This window comes from Bombina bombina, chromosome 3 (genome assembly GCF_027579735.1).
Source record: "Bombina bombina isolate aBomBom1 chromosome 3, aBomBom1.pri, whole genome shotgun sequence".
Classification (NCBI taxonomy): Eukaryota; Metazoa; Chordata; class Amphibia; order Anura; family Bombinatoridae; genus Bombina; species Bombina bombina.
Genome location: NC_069501.1, coordinates 287,516,797 through 287,543,633, shown reverse-complemented (window position 1 = coordinate 287,543,633; position 26,837 = coordinate 287,516,797). Strand labels below are relative to the sequence as shown.

The 26,837-nt window shown below is 42.1% G+C and overlaps 1 protein-coding gene across 2 annotated transcripts in view; it reads right to left on the bottom strand.

Annotated features, from left to right (window-relative positions):
- MTMR4 (myotubularin related protein 4) overlaps positions 1-26,837 on the bottom strand; it is a 309,719-nt gene that overhangs the window by 199,477 nt on the left and 83,405 nt on the right. Inside the window, exons 1-2 of one of the 2 annotated variants that reach the window (XM_053706344.1) lie at positions 26,283-26,471; positions 20,902-20,988 (exon numbers count right to left, since the gene is read on the bottom strand). In XM_053706344.1, coding sequence (XP_053562319.1) covers positions 20,902-20,988; positions 26,283-26,330 — 135 coding nt within the window. In that variant the 5' untranslated portion in view covers positions 26,331-26,471. Of the gene's footprint in view, positions 1-20,901; positions 20,989-26,282; positions 26,472-26,837 lie in introns of those variants that run through there. The other variant, XM_053706345.1, reaches the window with a different exon arrangement.

Below are 26,837 nucleotides of genomic sequence, written 5' to 3'. Positions count from 1 at the left end.
AGGTTCTTATTTCCCCAAAGTAATGAATGCAGCTGTGGACTCTCCATTTAAGAAGAAAATTTATTTTTTTAAAACAAAAAGTTGTTTAAATGGCCCTATAAGGATTTTAAGCACACAACTGAATATCTGCATGTTATTATTTATTAAGACAAAACATATTACGTGCATGTGCTATAAACTATTAAGTATGCCATGAAATATAATAGTGGACATTACAAAAGGGGTTAACTGCACACCAAAAATATTATCGTAAGCGCAACAAAAATGCAAAATATTGCAAACTGTTTCTTTATGTATTTACAGCAAGCATCTTCCTTAATCTAAATAAAAGAAACAACAACAACAAAAAAACTTGTGAGCTTCTTACCGGATTCATTTATCTATTTCTTGGTAATGGGAGTCCATGATCCTTACACTTGGGATTACATCACCTGGCCACTAGGAGGAGACGAAGACACCGTACTTCCCCTTCTCTCACAGTAGTATGTAAAGACGAGGAAGGAAAGAAAGACAGTAGTGCAAAGAGTTGCAAATTAGGATTGCCGACACATGTAATACATCATTTTTGGGTGGGTTTGTGGACTCTCACTACCAAGAAAGAAATTAATTTATCAGGTAAGAATAAATTATATATAGAAAGAGAGAAGTGCTCCACCAGGAATGAAACCCAGCTCAGAAGGGGGCAGCACCTTGAGTGGTAGCAAAATTGGTAGCTCCGTGTGGGATACTGATAACTTGCCACCTATCAGTTGGTTATGAAGCCATCTAACTTATACACTTTGATGACTGGATTCTACAGATCCTGCTGATCATTTTGATATTAGACTGTGCCGAGTCCTGCGCCAGAAACAGCGTTGAGGCCTGTGGCAACCCTCGTGGAGGCCTTCAACACCCCCCCCCCCCCCCGGCAAGCAATAATACGGGTATGAGCAGCCAGTGTGCTGCTATAAAACTGCTCTACATCACTATTCAAGCGCTAATTCAATTATGGAGAATACCCTGATAATAGATATGATGAGCACAATCTTGGAGTCCCAAAGAATCCATCTCTGCAACATTATAGAAAAAGCACTCCGTTTCGACTACCTCAGCTGCACGAAAATAGAGGAGCGGGTGCAGGAAGCGAATCCTCCTGAACCCAACATAAGAGAGGAGAAAAACACAGGGATCACAGATCGCAATGTCAGTGACAATTCTACTTCTGACCCAAGAATGACGATGCAATCAGGAGCCCATACCACTACTATGGAGACTCCATCATATGTGCCCGGGGACGCATCTAAACAGCAACAACACCCACATGGACTGGACCCTACTTATCCTTTCAGACAACTGAGCGATCCAGATCACGGCTCGCATTGGGCAGTGACAAGACCTACAGGAAAGGGCATACTGACCACACTTGAGGAGAGCCGGTATGGGAAACCATCATACCCGCCATCAAAGGTCGGCACTCCAGCCCCATCTGGGATTTCTGCTCACAACCTCATAGGGACCGGTAAATTTTCCATTTATAGTTACTGGAGCATGTTTGGGAACTTTTCAACAACACGCAACCTCCCCTCTCCTGGAGCACTGAACATAAAGTTACTCATGACAAGTCACCGTGAGCGGCTAGGTTTCTTACGAAGTAGAAACGGGTATGAGCAGCCAGTGTGCTGCTATAAAACTGCTCTACATCACTATTCAAGCGCTAATTCAATTATGGAGAATACCCTGATAATAGATATGATGAGCACAATCTTGGAGTCCCAAAGAATCCATCTCTGCAACATTATAGAAAAAGCACTCCGTTTCGACTACCTCAGCTGCACGAAAATAGAGGAGCGGGTGCAGGAAGCGAATCCTCCTGAACCCAACATAAGAGAGGAGAAAAACACAGGGATCACAGATCGCAATGTCAGTGACAATTCTACTTCTGACCCAAGAATGACGATGCAATCAGGAGCCCATACCACTACTATGGAGACTCCATCATATGTGCCCGGGGACGCATCTAAACAGCAACAACACCCACATGGACTGGACCCTACTTATCCTTTCAGACAACTGAGCGATCCAGATCACGGCTCGCATTGGGCAGTGACAAGACCTACAGGAAAGGGCATACTGACCACACTTGAGGAGAGCCGGTATGGGAAACCATCATACCCGCCATCAAAGGTCGGCACTCCAGCCCCATCTGGGATTTCTGCTCACAACCTCATAGGGACCGGTAAATTTTCCATTTATAGTTACTGGAGCATGTTTGGGAACTTTTCAACAACACGCAACCTCCCCTCTCCTGGAGCACTGAACATAAAGTTACTCATGACAAGTCACCATGAGCGGCTAGGTTTCTTACGAAGTAGAGTAGGGATAGGTTGAAGCGTTCATCTCCGATAAGGTGAGGGACCCTACCCTTTTGTTTGCCCTTATCAGCAATAGTAATGGTTTATCACCCTTCCACTCTTTGGGATCATTAAGCCCATTTATGACTGTTATATTGCCTGAAATCAATAGACACTCTTGTGGGACTTTGCTGAACATTTAAACCGGCTACAAAAAACAAATAATTAGGAAGCTCGGATACAGGAGCTACAATGTTTATACCTCCCACTGCTGGATGTCGTTATGTTCCTTTGTTAAGTTTGGCATTGTGTGTTTGTCTTTTCTCGATTATGCAAATATTAGGGAAGTTATATATTTAAAATTAAGTATTCATATGCGCAGCACACACAACAGTAATGTATGCTTGATCTGTCATGACCATTCAATCTTAGATGTTTATTTGTATTTCATTTTGAACTGTGCCCCCCCCCCCCCCCAGGCTTGTAATTTAGAGAGATACTAGCTCAAGTACAAAGATATGTGTAATAACAGGATTATATTCTAGTAATACTACCTGACTAACCCCTTTCTCTTACACGTTAACAATTTTTAACATATTGAAATACTACCTCCTATGACTACTCAATTGCTATATAACCTAGTAATGCCTGTCATTGTCTCTATACAATAAGATATGGTGCCTTCAGCACATACTGTGTAATGACCAAGTGCATTATGTCCTCCTTTTCCCTGATATGCAATGCAGCTAATGTACTCCGTAGTATTTTAAGGAGTTTATCTTTGTATTATACTGCATGTGAGGCTAATACTGCCCAAGATTGTTCATTCCCCCAGACTCTAAACTTCGCCATTGTGTTTTTTTCTTATACAACCGCGCAAGTTTTTATACTATTACTTTTTTCTAGTTCCTTATAAAATTTAGATTGTACCATTATCATCATGGCCCAAGAGTGGCGCTATGCATTATTAACCCCCCTCTCATTGCCACATGATAATACATAGGCCCAAGAGTGGCTTCCTGCTCAATAGGGGTATATTAAATTATTAAAATATTAAAATGTAAAACTGAGGTCTAATTCAGGTTGATCCATACTCCTTACAGATACTGTCAACCCTGGTATTGTGGTTAAGTATTGAATTGAGTTTCTAGTATGCCTTATAATATTTTAAATACAATTGTTTGTAATAATTTCCTCAAAACCTAAAAAAATATAAATGAGAAAACCAGCTCAGAAGCTTGTTCTATGGTGAGTTCCCACCTAGGAGCAGCCTCTTTTATACCAGTGTGCTTTTCACAGACGAAAACTTTCCTGAAGTATATCAGTCTGATCCCGCCAAATAAGGTCAGTCCAGCCCCAAAATACCAGGCAATTCTGCTCTGAACAAGGAAGAGGACAAACCCAATCGTTTCTGAAGAGCTCATTCTTGAAAGTCTAAGAAGTAGCAACTGAATGAGTAGAATGAGCAGTAATTTTGACCGGAGGATCTTGTGCAGCTTCCAAGTAAGCTCTGTGAATTATGCTCCTCAATCAAAAGGATAAAGACACAGCCATGGCCTTTTGAACCTTACCCCAGAAAATAACACAAAAAGATTAGAAGACTGACCAAACTCTTTCATAGCCTGAAGATTGAATTGTAATGCCTAAAAATACACAGTCCTCAGACTCTTAAAATTTTCACATGGCTACTTGCTAGCTATGGATATTTACATGTTTAGATGGTTACTTGCAAGTCTGCCAAGCTATTATTGTTTAGATGGCTACTTGCTAGTCTGTCTAGCTATTAATGTTTAGATGGCTACTTGCTAGTCTGCCTAGCCATTAATGTTTAGTTGGCTACTTGCTAGACTGCCAAGCTATTGTTTAGATGGCTACTTGCTAGTCTGCCTAGCCATGAATGTTTAGATGGCTGCTTGCTAGACTGCCAAGATATTGTTTAGATGGTAAACTTCTAGTCTGCCAAGCTATTATTGTTTAGATGGCTACTTGCTATTCTGCCTAGCTATTAATGTTTAGATAGTTACTTGCTAGCCTGTCTAGCTATTAATGTTTACATGGCTAAGTGCTAGTCTGCCTAGCTATTAATGTTTAGATGGCTACTTTTTTAGTCTGCATAGCTATTGTTTGAAGTTTGTCAGCCCATCACACATAAAATTTACAAAAAGCCCTTTCAAGAGTTAGGCCAAGAAAATGAAAATGGCCTTAATTTTGTGTCATAACTGACCGATGCTCAATCAAGTTTAGCACTAATTCATCAAAGGAAACTGCTTCATTTGTCTTAATGGAAGACAGTACATTAGGAAAGAACAATATCTTCAAGGTCTGTTTTTAACTTAGCTGTGTTTCTTTGTTCCCATTAACCAATCTATTATTATAATCATCTGGCCTTGAATATCAAGCAGCTCGTTTTTAATAAAGACATACAATATTTATTTGTATTCTACTACAAGGTAACTTACAGGATGTTGCATAGGTCGAACTGCATTTGTATATAATTCAGCTTGCATACGTGAGTGACCACAAGGAAGCACAGACAGCAAAGGTGTAAGGAATCTGGGCTACATTAGAAGCACTAACAAGGTTTCATATTATGCAAATCAGCAGTAAATGTTTATCATCTATGTTAAAAGAACACATAAAAATAAAATAACAGTTTTTCTTACTATGGAGTCGATCATAATCCTTTAGAAATGTTTCATCTACAAGTCTCCATATACTTTTATGGTGATTTTTCTGTAGAAAATAATTAGATGCACTGGTTTAGAATCGACCCGTGTGAATAATGCATAAAGTTAAACTCACTACAGCTCAATTTATCAATCCATGGCGGACAGGGGCGGACATATTATCTTCATAAATGGAAAGAGTCCACAGCTGCATTCATTACTTTTAGGAATTCAGAACCTGGCCACCAGGAGGAGGCAAAGACCCCTGTCAGAAGTTTTCAATAGTCTCTTATGGAGTGTAGTACTCTTCAGCATTAGACTGGAGTTTTACATAGTCCTGTCAGCCTCTCAGTGAGAGCATGGATAAAAGTTATCTATCTGCGAAACCATCCCGACTCATATTAACAGCTCCACAAGCAATCAGCGTTGACGAGTTTCGCTGCCTGCTTTTTCTCTCAAGTCCATGGCAGAAGCGACGCTACTATCTGTCACACTTAAAGGGCAGTGTTCCTGTTCCACGGCGTAGATTCCGGTAAGATTGTTTTATTTTTACTTTCATCATGGATGTATTGTAATTACAACTGTCTATCCGAGAGGGGCTACAACCTTTTGGGGATAATTTTAACATAGGGTCTCAGTGAGGCTCCTTTTTGTATCTAAGAATCAAGGGTTAATATACCCTGAGGGGGTTATTGAACACGGGGGTTTATAATCATGTTTGTTATGTGATTCTGTCTGCTACTGTGTAGTGTTGCTTCGGCTCATGGCTATTTTGGAACATAACGGCCTATGTCTAGTGACGCGGCCTTTATGGTCGGGCATGCTTTTGCATGGACTGCATGGTTTACCTTGTGACCGGGCATAGAAACATTTTGGCCCTCTATTTCCACATTCCTGACAATGTGACGACGGAGAAATCCTGGTCCTCTGGTGTATGGTTCCCTGTAGGTGGTGAGTGCCCCAGCCATTAGGGGGTGTAAGGTGCTGTTTAGATTTTTCTTATTGGTCCATAAATGCTGGATTTTTTGAAGATGGATGTCTCATATTCAGACACTACTTCTTGCAAAGAATATGAATTGGCCCGGGTGATACATGCCCATCAGTTATGTTCTGAATGCCGTTTTAAAGTGCTCTGTTCCTCGGGATCTGGGAATCAGGTGCCCACTGAGCCATCCGCCTCTGGGGACTCTATTTCCCATGAGGCGAGTTCCCTACCACCAACTACGCATGCAGGTAACCCAAACGCTACTTATCCTTCTACGAAGTGTGGCCTTATCCCACAGGAGGTTACAACACAGTTCCGCATGGCCATATCTTTGGCACTGGTACATTCGCACCTCCCGGGAGTGTCTTACGATATTGTCTGTGTTCCTTTAACCGGGGCTCGTCAGGCGTGGGATCGCCTAGTCCAGTTCAGCCCTCCGGGGGAGCAACTGCCCTTGAGGCCTCAGGGGGTCAACCTTTGGTCCTGGTGTTTTCTTTTGTCCCGGCGGAGGTATGTTTTGCCTTTCATTATAGACTGGCGCGCCTTCGTGTTCTACTGAGGCACGTTTTTGGCATTGCTGGAGGATCCCACTTTTAATGGGTCTGGGGATTCTTAGCATTAATATTCGACTGGCTTGCATGCATAGACATAAGGGGATGAAGTAATCTTCTTATAGTCTTTTTCATTTGTGTATCCTATTCCAGTTTTGAGCTTGGAAGTCTCGGACCCCTGTTGGACTGGTCCAGCGGGTCTGTCCGTTCTTCCTGGGCGATAACCTACGGGTTGCCTTATCTTTTAGAGGATGATTTTCATTCGGTCTAAAGCTCATGTTATTGTAATGTTTCCTTCGGGAACCTTCTTCCCTGGAATTGATTGCGATTTTTGTGGTCGCACTGTTCTTTGTCCCTCCATCTCGGGGGAGACTCTATGTGGCCTTAACAGTGCTGGGCCCTTGGTTTCAGGCTGGTCCTGACTGGGTACAAATCCTTCAGTATTTGAGGCCTAGTTCAGACACGTGGCGCCTTTTTATGTCCGGCTGGTCCGGTGAGGGCGCCTAGTCATCACAATTTGATTTGTGTTGTTTACTTGTTTTATTTTACAAGCTTCAAATAGCATCTTGAGAGGACTTGATGGTCTGTAGTTGCTTAGGAGCATTGGAGATTGATTCAGTCCTCATTCGCCTTTCAATCTAGTGGGCCGGGAATCCGTTGAAATCCGCTGCAACATGTTCAGTCGTTTTCCGGGAACTAGAGTGTTCCTTCCCATTGTGGGTTGGAGGATTTAGGTCCTTCATACCGCCATACTTTCGATTTTGCCTCTCATGGTCTCTTTGGAAGTGTCCTTTTATGACTTGTTCCTTTTAGAGGTTCTCTTCCTTTGGGTCGAGACTTTCTGGAATTCGTCCGGCTTTTCTGGCGGCTTTGGCCGCTTAATTAGGAAGTGAAGGCCATGAGGCTCTGTCTTCCTTCGGGAGTAAGTCTTCTCCATATAGGAGGTGTTTTCTCTTTTTCTAAGCTTTTTGCTTAGGGGATGTTTTTCTGCCTGGGTTCGGGATGCTTTTCATTCTTCTCCCTTGGGTGTGGTCCTCTGGAACGTTAATCTGAAAGGATTATGGAGACTAGCCTTTCTTTTCTACTCTCTCCTTCGGGTGACTCTGTTCTCGTTCTCTTCCCTTTGGTGGGAATTACAAGCGAGTCCTGTACCTGTTCTTCGGGTTCCCCTGTGAGGTCTGATTGGTTCAGAAGGGGTATCTTGTGTTCCCTGGGGGTGTCGTTCGTTCTAGGACGATTCTGGGACCAGGGTTCTTGTCTTGGATCCTCCTTGGATGTCTGGAGGAATGGTTCGGGACAACCCAATTTTTTCAAGGACCATATGTTGCGACATAGGGGTTAGCTCATTGGGCTTGCAAGCAGGAACGCCAGAGTTCACATCCACCTTTTAGTACTGGTTATAAACTTTAAGGCCTGACTTGTCTTTCGGACAGAGTGTGCTCCTCTTCATGGGAAGTTTTTTCTCTGTTCGGTCAACAGTGGAGTCTGGATGATTTTTTCATTCGGTCCATGTTTTGATCATACTATGGCTTCATGTCTTGTGGACATGTACACTGTTCTTATCTGTGCCCTTCCCTTTTGAGGGGATAGTTTGTCATCCTTATGAGCTGGGGTTTCCTCTCTCTGGAGGGTCATTGCCCTGCCCTGTGTGTAGGAGTATGGATCAGGTAGCTTATTTCTGTAAGGGGTAGCATCTGCTGCTCTGTGGGCTCTGTTCCACCTATTGAAAATTGATCTTTCTACGTAGAGACTGTCTAAGAGATCTATTGCACTTTTCACTTCCAGGTCCTAGGGGGTTCTCCTTGGGAGTGCCTTATTTTGGAGGAGCGGATTGGGTTGGCATCCAAGCTCTGTTGGGGTGGATGAGCCCCCATTTCTTTACATTCCCTGGGGGCTTGTAGTTGGGGTCTTTCTGCCCCCCCCCCTGTCTATCAGACATGTCTGTCGCTTGGGCTGGTCCGGTGTTGGAGCAGGATCTGAGATCTGTTGTTCTGCTAATTCGTCCTCTGAGCATTCGATGTTACGGTAAGCCTCTTTGAGGTTTCTCCTTTCTTCACGTTCAAGTTTGTGAAAAGGACTGGCAGCTCTTAGGTAGCCTGCAACGTTATCCGCTGGTTAGTGGATACTTAGCAATCTAAAGGGTCCTATCTTAAGCTGCTTTCTACTTGCCCTGCAAGTATTTAAGTTTCAGGGTCATTTTTAGATGACTGCAGCGTGCAGTGTTTTTGCTTCAGGTGTTGTTCGTCAGACCTATCTTGCTGCACGGGGTTTAGTTTCTAAATATTTCGGTATTCTGAGCTACCTTTTTGCGACTTGGGGACCTTCATCTTCAATTGCTTTTTTGAGTGTGGTTGCACTGTGTTAGGGGAAGATCCTCTCTCTCTGTTTCAGATTCCCGGCCTTATTCCGTGGTTTCTGTATTTCTAGGGTCTGGGCGTTGCCTCCCCTTGTTTCTATGAGACTGGTTGGATCTCTGTTAGCCTGACCCGGTTTCTCAGGTTTTTTTGCTCTGCTTTTATTTAGGATTCGTTGGGCCCAGAGTTCCTTATGCTAGCTGGACAGCTAGCTCAGCATACTAATGCACTATGGCTACTCTGCACTGTAGCAAATTCGATCCCCAGCGAGGTCTACTCAGCCTTTTCTCCTTTCAAGGTTGATAAGATGAGCAGCACCTTGAGTCCCTTAAGGGGGATTAGCCGCGCATTACAAGTACAATCATGTTTCTTCCGTGTCTTTTCTTCTTTGTGGAAGAATACGGTAGCTTGTTCCCTTTCTTTAGTAAGGGGTGTGTTGTTTGGAGATCAACTGCTGGGCGACTGTGTCTCCTGGAGCTTGACTCAGTCAACAGTTCCTGCGGTCTCTAGCAAAGCTTGTGGACTATCTGCGGGTCAGTGTCCTTGGGCTTTTTCCTTTTTTTCCAAAGTTGTTCGCTTCGGACAAAGCGGCATTTTGTTGGGTAGGGGTTTTCAGGCCTGGATCCTCGTTACCTCCCGTTTTTGCATTCAGTGTCCTCTATAGCTTGGGTATTGTTTTCCCAAAAGTAATGAATGCAGCTGTGGACTCTTTCACTTTATGAAGAAAAACAAATTATGCTTACCTGATCATTTTCTTTTCTTCAGATGGAAAGAGTCCACAGCTCCCAGTCGTATTTTTTCTGTGGGGCGTCTGTATTTTTGTTCTTCTGGCACCTTTTCACCCCGATATTTCTTCTACTGTTCCTTGTTCCCTCGGCAGAATGACCGGGGAATGAGGGAAGTGCAGGAGGTATTTAAGCCTCTGGCTGGGGTGTTTTTGCCTCCTCCTGGTGGCCAGGTTCTTAATTCCCAAAAGTAATGAATGCAGCTGTGGACTCTTTTCATCTGAAGAAAAGGAAATTATTAGGTAAGCATAATTTAAGTTTCTTCCCTGTCCGCCTGAGCTCTCCTCTGGCGGGCAGCAATTCGCTGCCCGAAATTAACATTGCACACAAGCTCTCCTTTGCACGCAACCCCGCCCCCTTTCTGCACACATCCAATCACGCATGGGCAGAAGCGGTCAATCTCTTCAGCGGACAAGACCAAGAGATTGAAATTCTTCACCTAAGAGGAGGAAAACAGGGTAGGGAAGCAGTGGTCTGATGACTGTTGCTTGTGCGAACATGCAGTCACGGGGAGAAGGGCTTGATAAATTTGGCCCCACTCCAGCAGCGCTACATTAAAGCACATAGGCGTTGTGTTCTGCCACTTTACTTACTGTGTACAAAGGAAGCTAAACACATAGTTAAAAAGATTTTGCATAACAATACAATTCTCTAAAGAAACAGGGAATGTCCCATTATAGATCAGCTATAAAACATGTAAGAATTATTGGGATTTCAGTTCTCCTTTGAAATAAAAAAAAATAAAAAACATTTCTTCACAAGTTACTATCAAATAAGTATATAAATAGGCAAACCTGCAATAAACATATAGCAAAAATAAAATAGAACAATTTTGCTGTTTTATATAACATATTTAACTTCTTAATTGACACTTGCACTACGGTTTTTCCAATATGTTCCAACATTTTTCATGATTCAGATAGAGAAAACAATTTCAATCCCTTAAGAACAAGGCCATTTTTCAATTTCTTTCCCTTAAGGGCCAGGGCTATTTTTACACTTCTGCGGTGTTTGTGTTTAGCTGTAATTTTCCTCTTACTCATTTACTGTACCCACACATATTATATGCTGTTTTTCTCGCCATTAAATGGACTTTCTAAAGATACCATTATTTTCATCATATCTTATAATTTACTATAAAAAAAATTATAAAATGAGGAAAAAAAATGGGGGGAAAAAAACACTTTTTCTAACTTTGACCCCCAAAATCTGTTACTCATCTACAACCACGAAAAAACACCCATGCTAAATAGTTTCTAAATTTTGTCCTGAGTTTAGAAATACCCAATGTTTACATGTTCTTTGCTTTTTTTGCAAGTTATAGGACAATAAGTACTAGTAGAACTTTGCTATTTCCAAACCACCTTTTTTCAAAATTAGCGCTAGTTACATTGGGACACTGATATCTTTAAGGAATCCCTGAATATCCCTTGACATGTATATATTTTTATTTAGAAGACATCCCAAAGTATTGATCTAGGCCCATTTTGGTATATTTCATGCCACCATTTCACTGCCAAATGAGATCAAATAAAAAAAATTGTTCACTTTTTCACAAATTTTTTCCACAAACTTTAGGTTTCTCACTGAAATTATTTGCAAACAACTTGTGCAATTATGGCATACATGGTTGTAAACGCTTCTCTGTGATCCCCTTTGTTCAGAAATAGCAGACATATATGGCTTTGGCGACTGAAAAGAGCGAAAGTCTGCCCACTACACGATCCAGAAGAGGACCGGGGACCGCCTGTTCATGCCGACTTAGACTCGGCGGGCTTCTTGCTCTGCTTGGATTTATTCCAGGACCGAGCCGGCTTCCAAGAGTTCTTGGTTTGATCAGGCTTAGCAGAGGACTGCTGACAAGGGCTTTATCAAAACGAAAAGAACGCAAATAGTTCCTTAGACTCGGTCATATTCTCTTGCAGCAGGAGGACACCCTTGCTCCTTTGACCATGGGATAATTGAGTCCAGGCCTGGACCAAACAAAATCATTCCCTTAAAGGGGAGGGAAAGAAATCTAGACTTAGAAGTCATATCCGCAGATACCCAAAGAGACCATGAAAGGCAAAACCGTAAGAACGGCAGTATGAAAGACCTAAATCCTCCAACCCACAACAGGAAGGAACACTCTAGTTCCCGAAAAATTCGGAACTGACTGAGCATGTCACTGCGGATTTCAACGGAGTCCCTGTCCACTAGACTGAAAGGTGAATGAGGATTGAACCAATCCCCCATGCCCCTAAGCAACCACATACCCTCAAGTCCTCTCAGGATGCCAGTTGAAGCTTGTAAAATAAAACATGACAACCACACAAATCATATTATGATCACTAGGTGCCCTCACAGGACCAACCGGACATAAAAAACAGAATTTATGTTTACCTGATAAATTTCTTTCTCCAACGGTGTGTCCGGTCCACGGCGTCATCCTTACTTGTGGGATATTCTCCTCCCCAACAGGAAATGGCAAAGAGCCCAGCAAAGCTGGTCACATGATCCCTCCTAGGCTCCGCCTACCCCAGTCATTCGACCGACGTTAAGGAGGAATATTTGCATAGGAGAAATCATATGGTACCGTGGTGACTGTAGTTAAAGAAAATAAAATATCAGACCTGATTAAAAAAACCAGGGCGGGCCGTGGACCGGACACACCGTTGGAGAAAGAAATTTATCAGGTAAACATAAATTCTGTTTTCTCCAACATAGGTGTGTCCGGTCCACGGCGTCATCCTTACTTGTGGGAACCAATACCAAAGCTTTAGGACACGGATGAAGGGAGGGAGCAAATCAGGTCACCTAAATGGAAGGCACCACGGCTTGCAAAACCTTTCTCCCAAAAATAGCCTCAGAAGAAGCAAAAGTATCAAACTTGTAAAATTTGGTAAAAGTGTGCAGTGAAGACCAAGTCGCTGCCCTACATATCTGATCAACAGAAGCCTCGTTCTTGAAGGCCCATGTGGAAGCCACAGCCCTAGTGGAATGAGCTGTGATTCTTTCGGGAGGCTGCCGTCCGGCAGTCTCGTAAGCCAATCTGATGATGCTTTTAATCCAAAAAGAGAGAGAGGTAGAAGTTGCTTTTTGACCTCTCCTTTTACCTGAATAAACAACAAACAAGGAAGATGTTTGTCTAAAATCCTTTGTAGCATCTAAATAGAATTTTAGAGCGCGAATAACATCCAAATTGTGCAACCAACGTTCCTTCTTTGAAACTGGTTTTGGACACAGAGAAGGTACGATAATCTCCTGGTTAATGTTTTTGTTAGAAACAACTTTTGGAAGAAAACCAGGTTTAGTACGTAAAACCACCTTATCTGCATGGAACACCAGATAAGGAGGAGAACACTGCAGAGCAGATAATTCTGAGACTCTTCTAGCAGAAGAAATCGCAACTAAAAACAAAACTTTCCAAGATAATAACTTAATATCAACGGAATGTAAGGGTTCAAACGGAACCCCCTGAAGAACTGAAAGAACTAAATTGAGACTCCAAGGAGGAGTCAAAGGTTTGTAAACAGGCTTGATTCTAACCAGAGCCTGAACAAAGGCTTGAACATCTGGCACAGCTGCCAGCTTTTTGTGAAGTAATACCGACAAGGCAGAAATCTGTCCCTTCAGGGAACTTGCAGATAATCCTTTTTCCAATCCTTCTTGAAGGAAGGATAGAATCCTAGGAATCTTAACCTTGTCCCAAGGGAATCCTTTAGATTCACACCAACAGATATATTTTTTCCAAATTTTGTGGTAAATCTTTCTAGTCACAGGCTTTCTGGCCTGAACAAGAGTATCGATCACAGAATCTGAGAATCCTCGCTTCGATAAAATCAAGCGTTCAATCTCCAAGCAGTCAGCTGGAGTGAAACCAGATTCGGATGTTCGAACGGACCCTGAACAAGAAGGTCTCGTCTCAAAGGTAGCTTCCAAGGTGGAGCCGATGACATATTCACCAGATCTGCATACCAAGTCCTGCGTGGCCACGCAGGAGCTATCAAGATCACCGACGCCCTCTCCTGCTTGATCCTGGCTATCAGCCTGGGGATGAGAGGAAATGGCGGGAACACATAAGCTAGTTTGAAGGTCCAAGGTGCTACTAGTGCATCCACTAGAGCCGCCTTGGGATCCCTGGATCTGGCCCCGTAGCAAGGAACTTTGAAGTTCTGACGAGAGGCCATCAGATCCATGTCTGGAATGCCCCACAGGTGAGTGACTCGGGCAAAGATTTCCGGATGGAGTTCCCACTCCCCCGGATGCAATGTCTGACGACTCAGAAAATCCGCTTCCCAATTTTCCACTCCTGGGATGTGGATAGCAGACAGGTGGCAGGAGTGAGACTCCGCCCAAAGAATAATTTTGGTTACTTCTTCCATCGCTAGGGAACTCCTTGTTCCCCCCTGATGGTTGATGTACGCAACAGTCGTCATGTTGTCTGATTGAAACCGTATGAACCTGGTCCTCGCAAGCTGGGGCCAGGCCTGGAGCGCATTGAATATCGCTCTCAGTTCCAGAATATTTATCGGTAGAAGAGATTCTTCCCGAGACCAAAGACCCTGAGCTTTCAGGGATCCCCAGACCGCGCCCCAGCCTATCAGACTGGCGTCGGTCGTGACAATGACCCACTCTGGTCTGTGGAACATCATCCCTTGAGACAGATTGTCCAGGGACAGCCACCAACGGAGTGAGTCTCTGGTCCTCTGATTTACTTGTATCTTCGGAGACAAGTCTGTATAGTCCCCATTCCACTGACTGAGCATGCACAGTTGTAATGGTCTTAGATGAATGCGCGCAAAAGGAACTATGTCCATCGCCGCCACCATCAACCCGATCACTTCCATGCACTGAGCTATGGAAGGAAGAGGAACGGAATGAAGTATCCGACAAGAGTCCAGAAGCTTTGTTTTTCTGGCCTCTGTTAGAAAGATCCTCATTTCTAAGGAGTCTATAATTGTTCCCAAGAAGGGAACCCTTGTTGACGGGGATAGAGAACTCTTTTCCACGTTCACTTTCCAGCCGTGAGATCTGAGAAAGGCCAGGACAATGTCCGTGTGAGCCTTTGCTTGAGGAAGGGACGACGCTTGAATCAGAATGTCGTCCAGGTAAGGTACTACTGCAATGCCCCTTGGTCTTAGCACCGCTAGAAGGGACCCTAGTACCTTTGTGAAAATCCTTGGAGCAGTGGCTAATCCGAAAGGAAGCGCCACGAACTGGTAATGTTTGTCCAGGAATGCAAACCTTAGGAACCGATGATGTTCCTTGTGGATAGGAATATGTAGATACGCATCCTTTAAATCCACCGTGGTCATAAATTGACCTTCCTGGATGGAAGGAAGGATAGTTCGAATGGTTTCCATCTTGAACGATGGGACCTTGAGAAATTTGTTTAAGATCTTGAGATCTAGGATTGGTCTGAACGTTCCCTCTTTTTTGGGAACTATGAACAGATTGGAGTAGAACCCCATCCCTTGTTCTCTTAATGGAACAGGATGAATCACTCCCATTTTTAACAGGTCTTCTACACAATGTAAGAACGCCTGTCTTCTTATGTGGTCTGAAGACAACTGCGACTTGTGGAACCTCCCCCTTGGGGGAAGTCCCTTGAATTCCAGAAGATAACCCTGGGAGACTATTTCTAGCGCCCAAGGATCCAGAACATCTCTTGCCCAAGCCTGAGCGAAGAGAGAGAGTCTGCCCCCCACCAGATCCGGTCCCGGATCGGGGGCCAATATTTCATGCTGTCTTGGTAGCAGTGGCAGGTTTCTTGGCCTGCTTTCCCTTGTTCCAGCCTTGCATTGGTCTCCAAGCTGGCTTGGCCTGAGAAGTATTACCCTCTTGCTTAGAGGACGTAGCACCTTGGGCTGGTCCGTTTTTACGAAAGGGACGAAAATTAGGTCTATTTTTTGCCTTGAAGGGCCGATCCTGAGGAAGGGCGTGGCCCTTACCCCCAGTGATATCAGAGATAATCTCTTTCAAGTCAGGACCAAACAGCGTTTTCCCCTTGAAAGGAATGTTTAGTAGCTTGTTCTTGGAAGACGCATCAGCCGACCAAGATTTCAACCAAAGCGCTCTGCGCGCCACAATAGCAAACCCAGAGTTCTTAGCCGCTAACTTAGCCAATTGCAAAGAGGCGTCTAGAGTGAAAGAATTAGCCAATTTGAGAGCATTGATTCTGTCCATAATCTCCTCATAAGGAGGAGAGTCACTATCGAGCACCTTAAGCAGTTCATCAAACCAGAAATATGCGGCAGTAGTGACAGGGACAATGCATGAAATGGGTTGTAGAAGGTAACCCTGCTGAACAAACATCTTTTTAAGCAAACCTTCTAATTTTTTATCCATAGGATCTTTGAAAGCACAACTATCCTCTATGGGAATAGTGGTGCGTTTGTTTAAAGTAGAAACCGCTCCCTCGACCTTGGGGACTGACTGCCATAAGTCCTTTCTGGGGTCGACCATAGGAAACAATTTTTTAAATATGGGGGGAGGGACGAAAGGAATACCGGGCCTTTCCCATTCTTTATTAACAATGTCCGCCACCCGCTTGGGTATAGGAAAAGCTTCTGGGAGCCCCGGCACCTCTAGGAACTTGTCCATTTTACATAGTTTCTCTGGGATGACTAAATTTTCACAATCATCCAGAGTGGATAATACCTCCTTAAGCAAAATGCGGAGATGTTCCAATTTAAATTTAAATGTAATCACATCAGATTCAGCCTGCTGAGAAATGTTCCCTAAATCAGTAATTTCTCCCTCAGACAAAACCTCCCTGGCCCCCTCAAATTGGGTTAGGGGCCCTTCAGAGATATTAATATCAGCGTCGTCATGCTCTTCAGTAACTAAAACAGAGCATCCACGCTTACGCTGACAAGGGTTCATTTTGGCTAAAATGTTTTTGACAGAATTATCCATTACAGCCGTTAATTGTTGCATAGTAAGGAGTATTGGCGCGCTAGATGTACTAGGGGCCTCCTGAGTGGGCAAGACTCGTGTAGACGAAGGAGGGAATGATGCAGTACCATGCTTACTCCCCTCACTTGAGGAATCATCTTGGGCATCATTGTCATTATCACATAAATCACATTTATTTAAATGAATAGGAATTCTGGCTTCCCCACATTCAGAACACAGTCTATCTGGTAGTTCAGACATGTTAAACAGGCATAAACTTGATCAGAAAGTACAAAAAACGTTTTAAAATAAAACCGTTACTGTCACTTTAAATTTTAAACTGAACACACTTTATTACTGCAATTGCGAAAAAACATGAAGGAATTGTTCAAAATTCACCAAATTTTCACCACAGCGTCTTAAAGCCTTGAAAATATTGCACACCAATTTTGGAAGCTTTAACCCTTAAAATAACGGAACCGGAGCCGTTTTAAGCTTTAAACCCCTTTACAGTCCCTGGTATCTGCTTTGCTGAGACCCAACCAAACCCAAAGGGGAATACGATACCAAATGACGCCTTCAGAAGTCTTTTATGAGTATCAGAGCTCCTCTCACATGCGACTGCATGCCATGCCTCTCAAAAACAAGTGCGCAACACCGGCGCGAAAATGAGACTCTGCCTATGCTTTGGGAAAGCCCCTAAAGAATAAGGTGTCTAAAACAGTGCCTGCCGATATTATTAAATCAAAATACCCAGAATAAATGATTCCTCAAGGCTAAATAAGTGTTAATATCAATCGATTTAGCCCAAAAAAAGTCTACAGTTTAAATAAGCCCTTGTGAAGCCCTTATTTACAATCGTAATAAACATGGCTTACCGGATCCCATAGGGAAAATGACAGCTTCCAGCATTACATCGTCTTGTTAGAATGTGTCATACCTCAAGCAGCAAGAGACTGCAAACTGTTCCCCCAACTGAAGTTAATTGCTCTCAACAGTCCTGTGTGGAACAGCCATGGATTTTAGTTACGGTTGCTAAAATCATTTTCCTCATACAAACAGAATTCTTCATCTCTTTTCTGTTTCTGAGTAAATAGTACGTACCAGCACTATTTGAAAATAACAAACTCTTGATTGAATAATGAAAAACTACAGTTAAACACTAAAAAACTCTAAGCCATCTCCGTGGAGATGTTGCCTGTACAACGGCAAAGAGAATGACTGGGGTAGGCGGAGCCTAGGAGGGATCATGTGACCAGCTTTGCTGGGCTCTTTGCCATTTCCTGTTGGGGAGGAGAATATCCCACAAGTAAGGATGACGCCGTGGACCGGACACACCTATGTTGGAGAAAGGTGCCACGTGTCTGAACTAGGCCTCAAAGACAGAAGGATTTGTACCCAGTCAGAACCAGCCTGAAACCAAGGGCTCCAGCACTGTCAAGGCCACATAGAGTCTCCCCCAAATGATGGAGGGATAAAGAACAGTCAGACAGACTTTTGTAAACAGTGCAACCACAAAATCCTGAGTATCAATTCCAGAGAGGAAAGTTCCCAAAGGAAACATCACACCACAACATGAGCTTTAGACCAAATAAAAATCATCCTCACTGGATGAAAATAAAAGATAAGGCAACCTGTAGGTTATTGCCCTGGAAGAACGGACAGACACGCAGGACCAGCCCAACAGGGGTCCAAGACTTCCAAGCTGAGAACTGGAAAAGGATACACAAATAACAAAAAGACTATAAGAAGATTACTTCATCCCCTTATGTCTATGTATGCAAGCCAGTCGAAGAGTAACACTGAGAATCCCCAGACCCATTAGGAGTGGGATCCACCAGCAACGCCAAAAACGTGCCTTAGTAGGACACTAAGGCGCCCCAGTCTATAATGAAAGGCGCATAATACCTCCGCCGGGACAAAAAGAAGCATCAGCCCGAAGGTTGACCCCCTGAGGCCTCAGGGGCAGTCGCTCCCCCGGAGGGCTGAACTGGACAAGATGATCCCACGCCTGACGAGCCCCGGTTAACGAAACACAGACAATATCGTAAACACACTCCTGGGATTTGCAGTAGTGCCAGCGCCAAAGATATGGCCATGCGGAACCGTGTCATAACCTCCGGTGGGAACAGGCCACACTTCCTAGAAAGGATAAGTAGCGTTTGAGATACCTGAATGCATAGTAAGAGTTGATGGTAGGGAACTTGTCTCATGAGAAATAGAATACTCAGAGATGGATGGCTCAGTGGGCACCCGATTCCCCGATCCTGAGGAACAGAGAACGCGGTCAGGAAAACGGAAATTGAGTCACAAGGTAAACCGTGCAGTCCATGCAAAAGCGCGCCCGACCGAAAAGGCTGCGTTACTAGACATAGGCTGTTATGTTCGAAAATAGACATGAGCCGAAGCAACACTACACAGTAGCAGACAGAATCACATAAACATGATTATAAACCCCCCTGTTCAATAACCTCCTTTTACCCATGCTCATGCTCTCACTGAGAAGCTGACAGGACTACTTAAAACTCCAGTCCCATGCCAAAGAGTACTACCCTCCATAAGAGACTATCGAAAACTTCTGACACTTCTCTGCCAACCTCCTGGGACGAAAGGCAAAGAATAAATGGGGGATGAGGGAAGTGGGAGGAGTATTTAAGCCTTTGGCTGGGGTGTCTTTGCCTCCTCCTCGTGGCCAGGCTCTTAATTCCCACCAGTAATGAATGAAGCCGTGGACTCTCCTCCCCTTTAGATGGAAACTAAAACTTTCATGATTCAGATTGAGCATCAATTTTAAACAACTTTCCATTTTGCTTCTATTATCTATTTTGGTATCCTTTGTTGAAACCCATACATAAGTAGGCTCAGCAGCAATAGTGCACTACTGGGAACCAGCTTCTGATTGGTGGCTGCACATATATATGTCTTTTGTCACTGGCTCACCAAATATGATCAGCTAGCTCCCAGTAATGCATTGTTGTTCCTTCAAAAAATGGATACTAATGGTGGCCAGGTTCTTTTTCCCCAAAAGTAATGAATGCAGCTGTGGACTCTTTCCATTTATTTAGAAAATGGCACCTTTATAACCTCCAATGGCCGGGTCACTGACAACCTCCTATGACCCGGATCACAGAAACAGTTACGTCTCCTGCGCCGCTGGTCAAGCAGGAAGTCGACAGGCCCCATCTGACAGAAGGAATGCCTCGCAGGACCGCCCCTGCACTATGGAGAAAACGCGCCAAATCTGCAGCGCAAATACTCCCGGAAATGAAACCAAGTCCACCCATTGCTAGAGCCACATCTCACACATCGCAGCAATGACACAACAAACAATATTATGTACAAACCCCACTGTTCCATAATCCCCTTACCAAAGATATTAACCCTTGATTCTATAAAGATCACACTGGAACATGGCCTCTCAAGTATGACAGTGTAGTAGCATCGCTCCTTGGACTTGAGTGTAGAAAGCAGGCAGCGAAACTCGTCAACGCAGATTGCTTACGGAGCTGTTAATCTGAGTCGGGATAGTTTCGCAGAAAGACTCTCCCTGCATCTCCGGACTCTAAATTTCACCTAAGATCTCACTGAGAGGCTGACAGGACTACTTAAAACTCTAGTCCCATTCCGAAGAGTACTACCCTCCTTAAGAGACTACTACGAATCTTCCGACATTTCTCTGCCAACCTCCTGTGACAAAAGGCAAAGAATGACTGGGGGATGAGGGAAGTGGGGGAGGTATTTAAGCCTTTGGCTGGGGTGTCTTTGCCTCCTCCTGGTGGCCAGGTTCTTAATTCCCACCAGTAATTAATGAAGCCGTGGACTCTCCTCCCCTTTAGATGGAAACTAAACTTTCATGATTCAGATTGAGCATGCAATTTTAAACAACTTTCCATTTTGCTTCTATTATCTATTTTGTTATCCTTTGTTGAAAAGCATACATAAGTAGGCTCAGCAGCAGTAGTGCACTACTGGGAACCAGCTGCTGATTGGTGGCTGCGCATATATGTCTTTTGTCACTGGCTCACCAAATATGATCAGCTAGCTCCCAGTAATGCATTGTTGTTCCTTCAAAAAAATGGATACTAAAGCAAATTTGATTATTGAAGTATATATAATATATAGTATATAATATCCTATAGGTGAGGTGAAGCCTGGAAAGAAAATGCATATAAGATATATAGAGAAAAGAGGATAAACCGAAATAAGCTGCATCCAAAAGACCAGGGGTAAAGCACACTCAATGTCTTTTGGTTCATCCACTTTTCTCTATATATATTATATGTAAATTAAAGTTGTTTAATGGATTCATGTGCTTTTAAGTTGGCTATAACCTTGGTCTTAATTTTCTTACCTGTAATTTATCCTCCTCTTTTACCAACTCCCTGGGAGGGAACAGATCTTTAGCTTGTATGTATTCCAGACTTGGAGGTTCTTCGCCCTTCAAGATAAAATATGAAGCAATAAGCACTACAAAAATATAAAAAGAAGAAATACTAATAACAAATAATGAAAGAAAATAGCTATATCTATATGGATGACATATGGGCTTCATTAGCCTAATTAAAAACTTTAATTCTGAGAAATCATAGAAAAGTCCAATGTGGGTACTGGACAACAAAGTTAAAGGGACAGTTCAGCCCAAAATTTTCTCCCCTTTAAATTATTCCCAATGATCCATTTTACCTGTTAGAGTGTATTACATTGTTTACAAGTATCTCCTTTACTCCTATTTCCGCATTTGAAATAGCCGATTTAGCCTGTGGTATCCCAACCTATACTGAAAATTTCTATACTGGAGTATACGCTATTGACAAGCCTAAGTAAACACAGCCAGCAGAAGAAGTTACACTGCTAGTGGGGTGCAGGATAGTTATAAAGTAATAAAATGATAATTTTCCATTGTTCTCTCTATGTATTGAGCTTTGATGTTCCAGACAAATATAAGATAAGGAAGCAAGTCTGTGTACATAAAGTGGTAACATAATGAGATCTGATATTACCTTTAAGTTAAACCCATTGTATTAGGCTGTGGTTTCAAAGCACAAAAGCAGCTACTTCATATACACAAATAAAGCTGAAAATGCAATTTCTCAAATATTTTATACTCTACAGCTGGTATAACAAGTCATTGAAAATACATTAATGGAAAAACAATTTCACAGTATACTGCCCTTTAAATGATAAAATCACATAAACCTGTTTAAAAGTAGCATAAAGCTATGATCTCTTATTATCTAGTTGTAGCTCATTGACAATTTGTCCACAAGAGATGATTCCAACTCTGTTTAGCCAAAGGTTGAAACCACAAAAATCATGCACACCAAAAATGAGACCTTGAGTTCAGGGAAGTGCACTTCTTCCCTAGGTGTTGGGAAGAAGAGCTGATGTGTCTGAGCCTTGCATTATTCCACTTGGCGGTTTTAACTGCTTATTAGAATCTGCCCTTACAAACAGCCTAGGAAGCAAGTATCTAAAGTGGGAGGGGCTGTTCCCTGGACAGTTACGATACTGAAATGAACCCAGCATGGGGATTATTACTGGGTCCTTATGCAGGATGTCACTGCAGGGACCAAGACACTATGAAATCTAGGTTTGCCTCTTCTCATAGACCTCAAGCCTTGCCACAAGGAGGTATTTCTAAGCAGAGTTGTATGCTCCTGGCTTAGCCTCCACAAAACAGTATCCCAGAGATCCTACACTACATCCAGCATAAGTGGTTCTGTTTGATATGAGGGGAAAACAGAACCATGTGGAGAGTAGAGCACCAAACATTAGGTAAGAAACCCAACTGGGAAAAGAAAAACTATATCTACCTCAGAATTTAGGTGAAAATGAACAGGCTCAGTCACTGAGGAGAGATAAAGCCAAGAGAGAGGTGGGCACATAAAGTAAATTATGAAGTTAGGGCTCAGAGACAGGGGGTAATGCATTGAGAAAAAACCATTTAATTTAATGGGAGGAGATATTTAAAGATCATATAAAGTTAGGAGACACATGAAACAGAGAAGGAGCCGGGGAGGGAAGAACAGAGGAGAAACTAGATAATAGTCAGATAATAGCTGAAACAGACAATGAGAAGGATAGAGTGAGTGATTTAATTAGTTAGGGACCTGAGAGGGATAGAAAGAGCAACTGAAATATACAGGAAGCAAGCGACAATAGGTGGCATTCAGAATGGGAGAAAAAGCCGTAGAGAGGGTGAAAGAAGAGAACGAACAGTGTGACAGGCCCAGCATCTGTGGGTTTAAGATAGCAGTATAGAAGGAAACAAACATTTTTGTGCTCTCTCTTAAATCTTTAACACATTTCTCAAGACCTGTTCTAGAATGAGCAGGTAGAAGATTCCACATTCATAAGATTGCACCACCCAGCATTTATGGACACTTTACAGAAGTTTAAGTCTGTTTTCCGGAACGTACAGAGTCACCAGACTGATGTTGCTGTAGGCTTCCAAAATATTGTGTCACTTCGTGGTCAGACATGACTAGTCACCTTTAGGCCTGAAGTTACCTCTGATTATGTGCAAACAGTTCACAGTCTAGTCCCATAAAACAAAACTCATTTGATTTCTTATCTAGATGGGCTTTTTTCAGCATTATGTTTTTTTCCAAATTCCAATAGCAACCTATTCATATAAATCCTGAGGTAAAGGAATCTAGTAAGCATTTTTTTTTTTTTAAAGGGACAGTCAACTTGAAAGTTTATTGTTTAAGAAGATATAGTCCCTTTGTTACCCATTCCTCAGTTTTGCATAACGAACACTGTTAAATTAATATACTTTTAACTATGTGTTTACCTTGTATTTAAGCCTCTGCAGGTTGCCTCCTTATCTCAGTTCTTTGAACAGACAGCATTTTAGCCAATCAGTGCTGACTGATAACTCCATGGGAGTGAGCATTATGGTTATCTATATGACACACATGAACTAGCACTGTCTAACTGTGAAAAACTGTCAAAATACACTGAGATAAGAGGTGGCCTTCAACAGCTCAGAAATCAGTTTATGAACTTACCTAGGTAGAGATTTCAACAAAGAATACCAAAAGTACAAAGCAAATTTGATCATAAAAGTAAATTGGAAAGTTGTTCAAAATTACATGCCCTATGTGAATCATGAAAGTTTAATTTTGACTTGACTTGACTGTCCCTTTAAATAAACATTGTGTTAAATAAATGTGAACACACATATAATGTATGAATCAGCAGCACACATTCAAAATAAGACTAGTTTCTCCAGGTTTGGTATTACTGGATTCTTAATAAAAATAAGGATCAATCGCCCTTAAAGGGACAGTTTACTCAAAAAATGTCTCCCCTTTAATTTGTTCCCAATGATCCACTTTACCTGCTGGAGTGTATTAAATTGTTTACAAGTAGCTCCTTTACCCTTATATTGGCATTTTAAATGGTTAATTTAGCATGTGGTATCCCCACCTATTCTGAAAGTTTGTGGCCGCGCGTACCAGCTATAGATAAGCTTTGTAAACACAGCCAGCAGAAGAAATTACACTCCCAGTGTGATAAAGCAGAGATAAGGTAATAAAATGTTGATTTTCCATTGTTCTCTCAAAGTATTGGTGATTGGTTTAAGGACAGATATAAGATAAAGAAGCAGGTATATGTATACAATGTGATACAGTAATGAGATCTGATTATACCTACAAGCTCAACCTATTTTATTAGGCTGTGGCTTCAAAACACAAAATCAGAGCTTTAATATACAGAAATAAACCTTAAAAAGCTAATTTTCATACATTTTTTACTCTGCAGTTGGTATAAAAAGCAATTGTAAACACATTAAGGGGAAAACTATTTTACAGTATACTGTCCCTTTAAATAGATTCCAAAATTTACAATAGTCAGGATTTGGAAATTGTGCATAAGAGTTCACCTATGCAGACTTCATACTTAGACAGGAAGTTGGTTGGGATTATTAATTATATACAATATGTACATAAGATTATTATAAATGTACTAAGGATAGAAGAAAAGCATGTAATGACAATATTGTTAGTTTTACTTGTTCAATTTTGTTTAAAAAAACAAAAAAAAGTTTATATTATAGGGTTGTGTTATTCAGAAATTTAAAAATACTTCTATATATTCTTTATATGGTGAAAGGAACTGCAGTACACATTGTGGAAATAGAACCATACAGAGTTCAATGGGATTGAACCAAAGGACTATAACACAGGACTTGGCATTCTGCTATGTGGTTTCCTTCTTCATCTTTGGACTCTAATGTTATGCTAAGTGATGTATTAGTGGCCTACTGTATCAGAAGAGATAAAACTACAGACTGCTAGAAAGATCAGACAAAAATGTATATTTATTTTTACTTATGTCTTGTTCCATATAAATGCTGTTTTCTGAATGTCTCATGCCATATGTCAGTTTATAAATATTGTTCAATAAAAAATATTTGAACATAAACAAACATTGTGTAAATGTACTCGAGAACATGTTAAAGCTTAGCAGCAGTCCTAAGCATATAACCCCTTTAGAAATCTGTTTATAGATGCATGTCTTATCTACATTTGCAAAATATGCATGTAAAGAATCACTTTAAAAGTATTTAAAACTATCAGCAAAAGTCGCAAGGATATAGCAGTCCAGGGATACACCCCTTCAAAAGGCTACTGCAATTAATGTTTCAGGTCTCCTTTGCTGTGGCCGGCTTATCGAAGGTGAAATCCACTATATCATTGCCCTATATTCAGGAAACTACAGTACACACTCTCATTTAATTTATGTTAGAGCAACATTAAGCACAATCTTAAATCACTGATAAAATGTTTAATTTAACACAGTACTTCATTAATTTCAGCATGTAAAGTGTTCATGGGCTGAGGCTGCAGAAAGGCTGGTAATAAATCTTCTGATTGGCTGTATTCAACCAGCCTTTATTTAAGAGGAAAAAAAGCTTAATCTGAGAGCAGCCTCTTTCAGAAGCAAAACTAGATTTTTTTTTTCTGCAACAAAACACACACACACACACACACACACACCTTTATGATTTACATGCTGGAAAGAAAATGACGCATTCAATTTAACATCACTTCAACGTACATTTATGAAGCCTTAGAAAGGTAAGTTCACTTAAATACATTATGCCAGAAGTTTAATAATCTGATGTTTTTTCACATACATCCAACACTGGTAAGAGTTTAAAACTAAATCAATACACATAAGTTTAAGTAGGGGGCATATTACACAGCTTTTTCTGCATGAATATGACTGAAAGAGAAAAATATGATTTTGTCTGAAGTTTACAATAGCAATAATACTTAGGTTTGTTTTCTAAAATAAACAGTCCAAGGGCCTCAAAAACAGAGCGCTAGGTACATATTATTTATACCTCTGGCATACGCCACTCCCTTGTTGGTGGAAAGTCTAAGGATTTACCTACATTGTTTACCTTCCCTACTATACTTGAAAAATGATGCCCAGTAAGGAAGACAAAAACATAGGCCCTGAGATATACAGTAGCATTCAGACAAGCCTTTTACAGTCATGTTTATCTATGTAATTATAAAGGTAAGCTCTTCTATACTATATGTATATCATAGTGTTTGACTAAACCTGTCCATATAAACAGAGCCAGCTCCTGTACATGGGGAGGGACATGACTCTCCATCCCCTACAAATCCCCTCCCAAAGAAGCTATCCACCCTGATCTTTTTCATGTTTTTGCCCACCCACCACTGTATTAGCTTACAAAGGGAGACTCACAAAGCAGCTAAGCACCGAGCAGTGGGCGCGAGGTGGGGGCTCAGTCATGCTGGTAGACCCTGCAGGGACCGGCCGCAGCTCACACACAAGGGCTGGGCCGGTGTCACCATCGCGTCGTCTCTTCTGCTTCTGTACCCTGGGCCAGCTTACTGCAGCCGTTCCATCTCACAGCAAAAAAGGGAGGTGGTGGTAAAGGGAGGGAGGGAGGAGCAGGTGCTCCAGCTGTCTCTGCTGCGTGCAAGGATGCCTCCTCCCTCTCCTCTACTGGCATGGAGTCAGACACACACACACCCCCTCCCAATCTGCCGGATAAGCAGGCCTACACACAGGGATGCCAACAGCCTCTGTTATCAATGTAGCTAGTTAAGCATTTTGTTACATGTAAATAGAAGTGCATGTGGTTTAGTCTAATGGAGGGGATAAGCTTTCAGACTCTGTGTTGGCATTAATTCACCAAATGGCTTTCTATATAAAGGCAGATGTTGACACTATAATACCTCAAGAAGATAACAATTGCATTGCATAAAGGATCTGGCTGGATATTTTATTCTACTC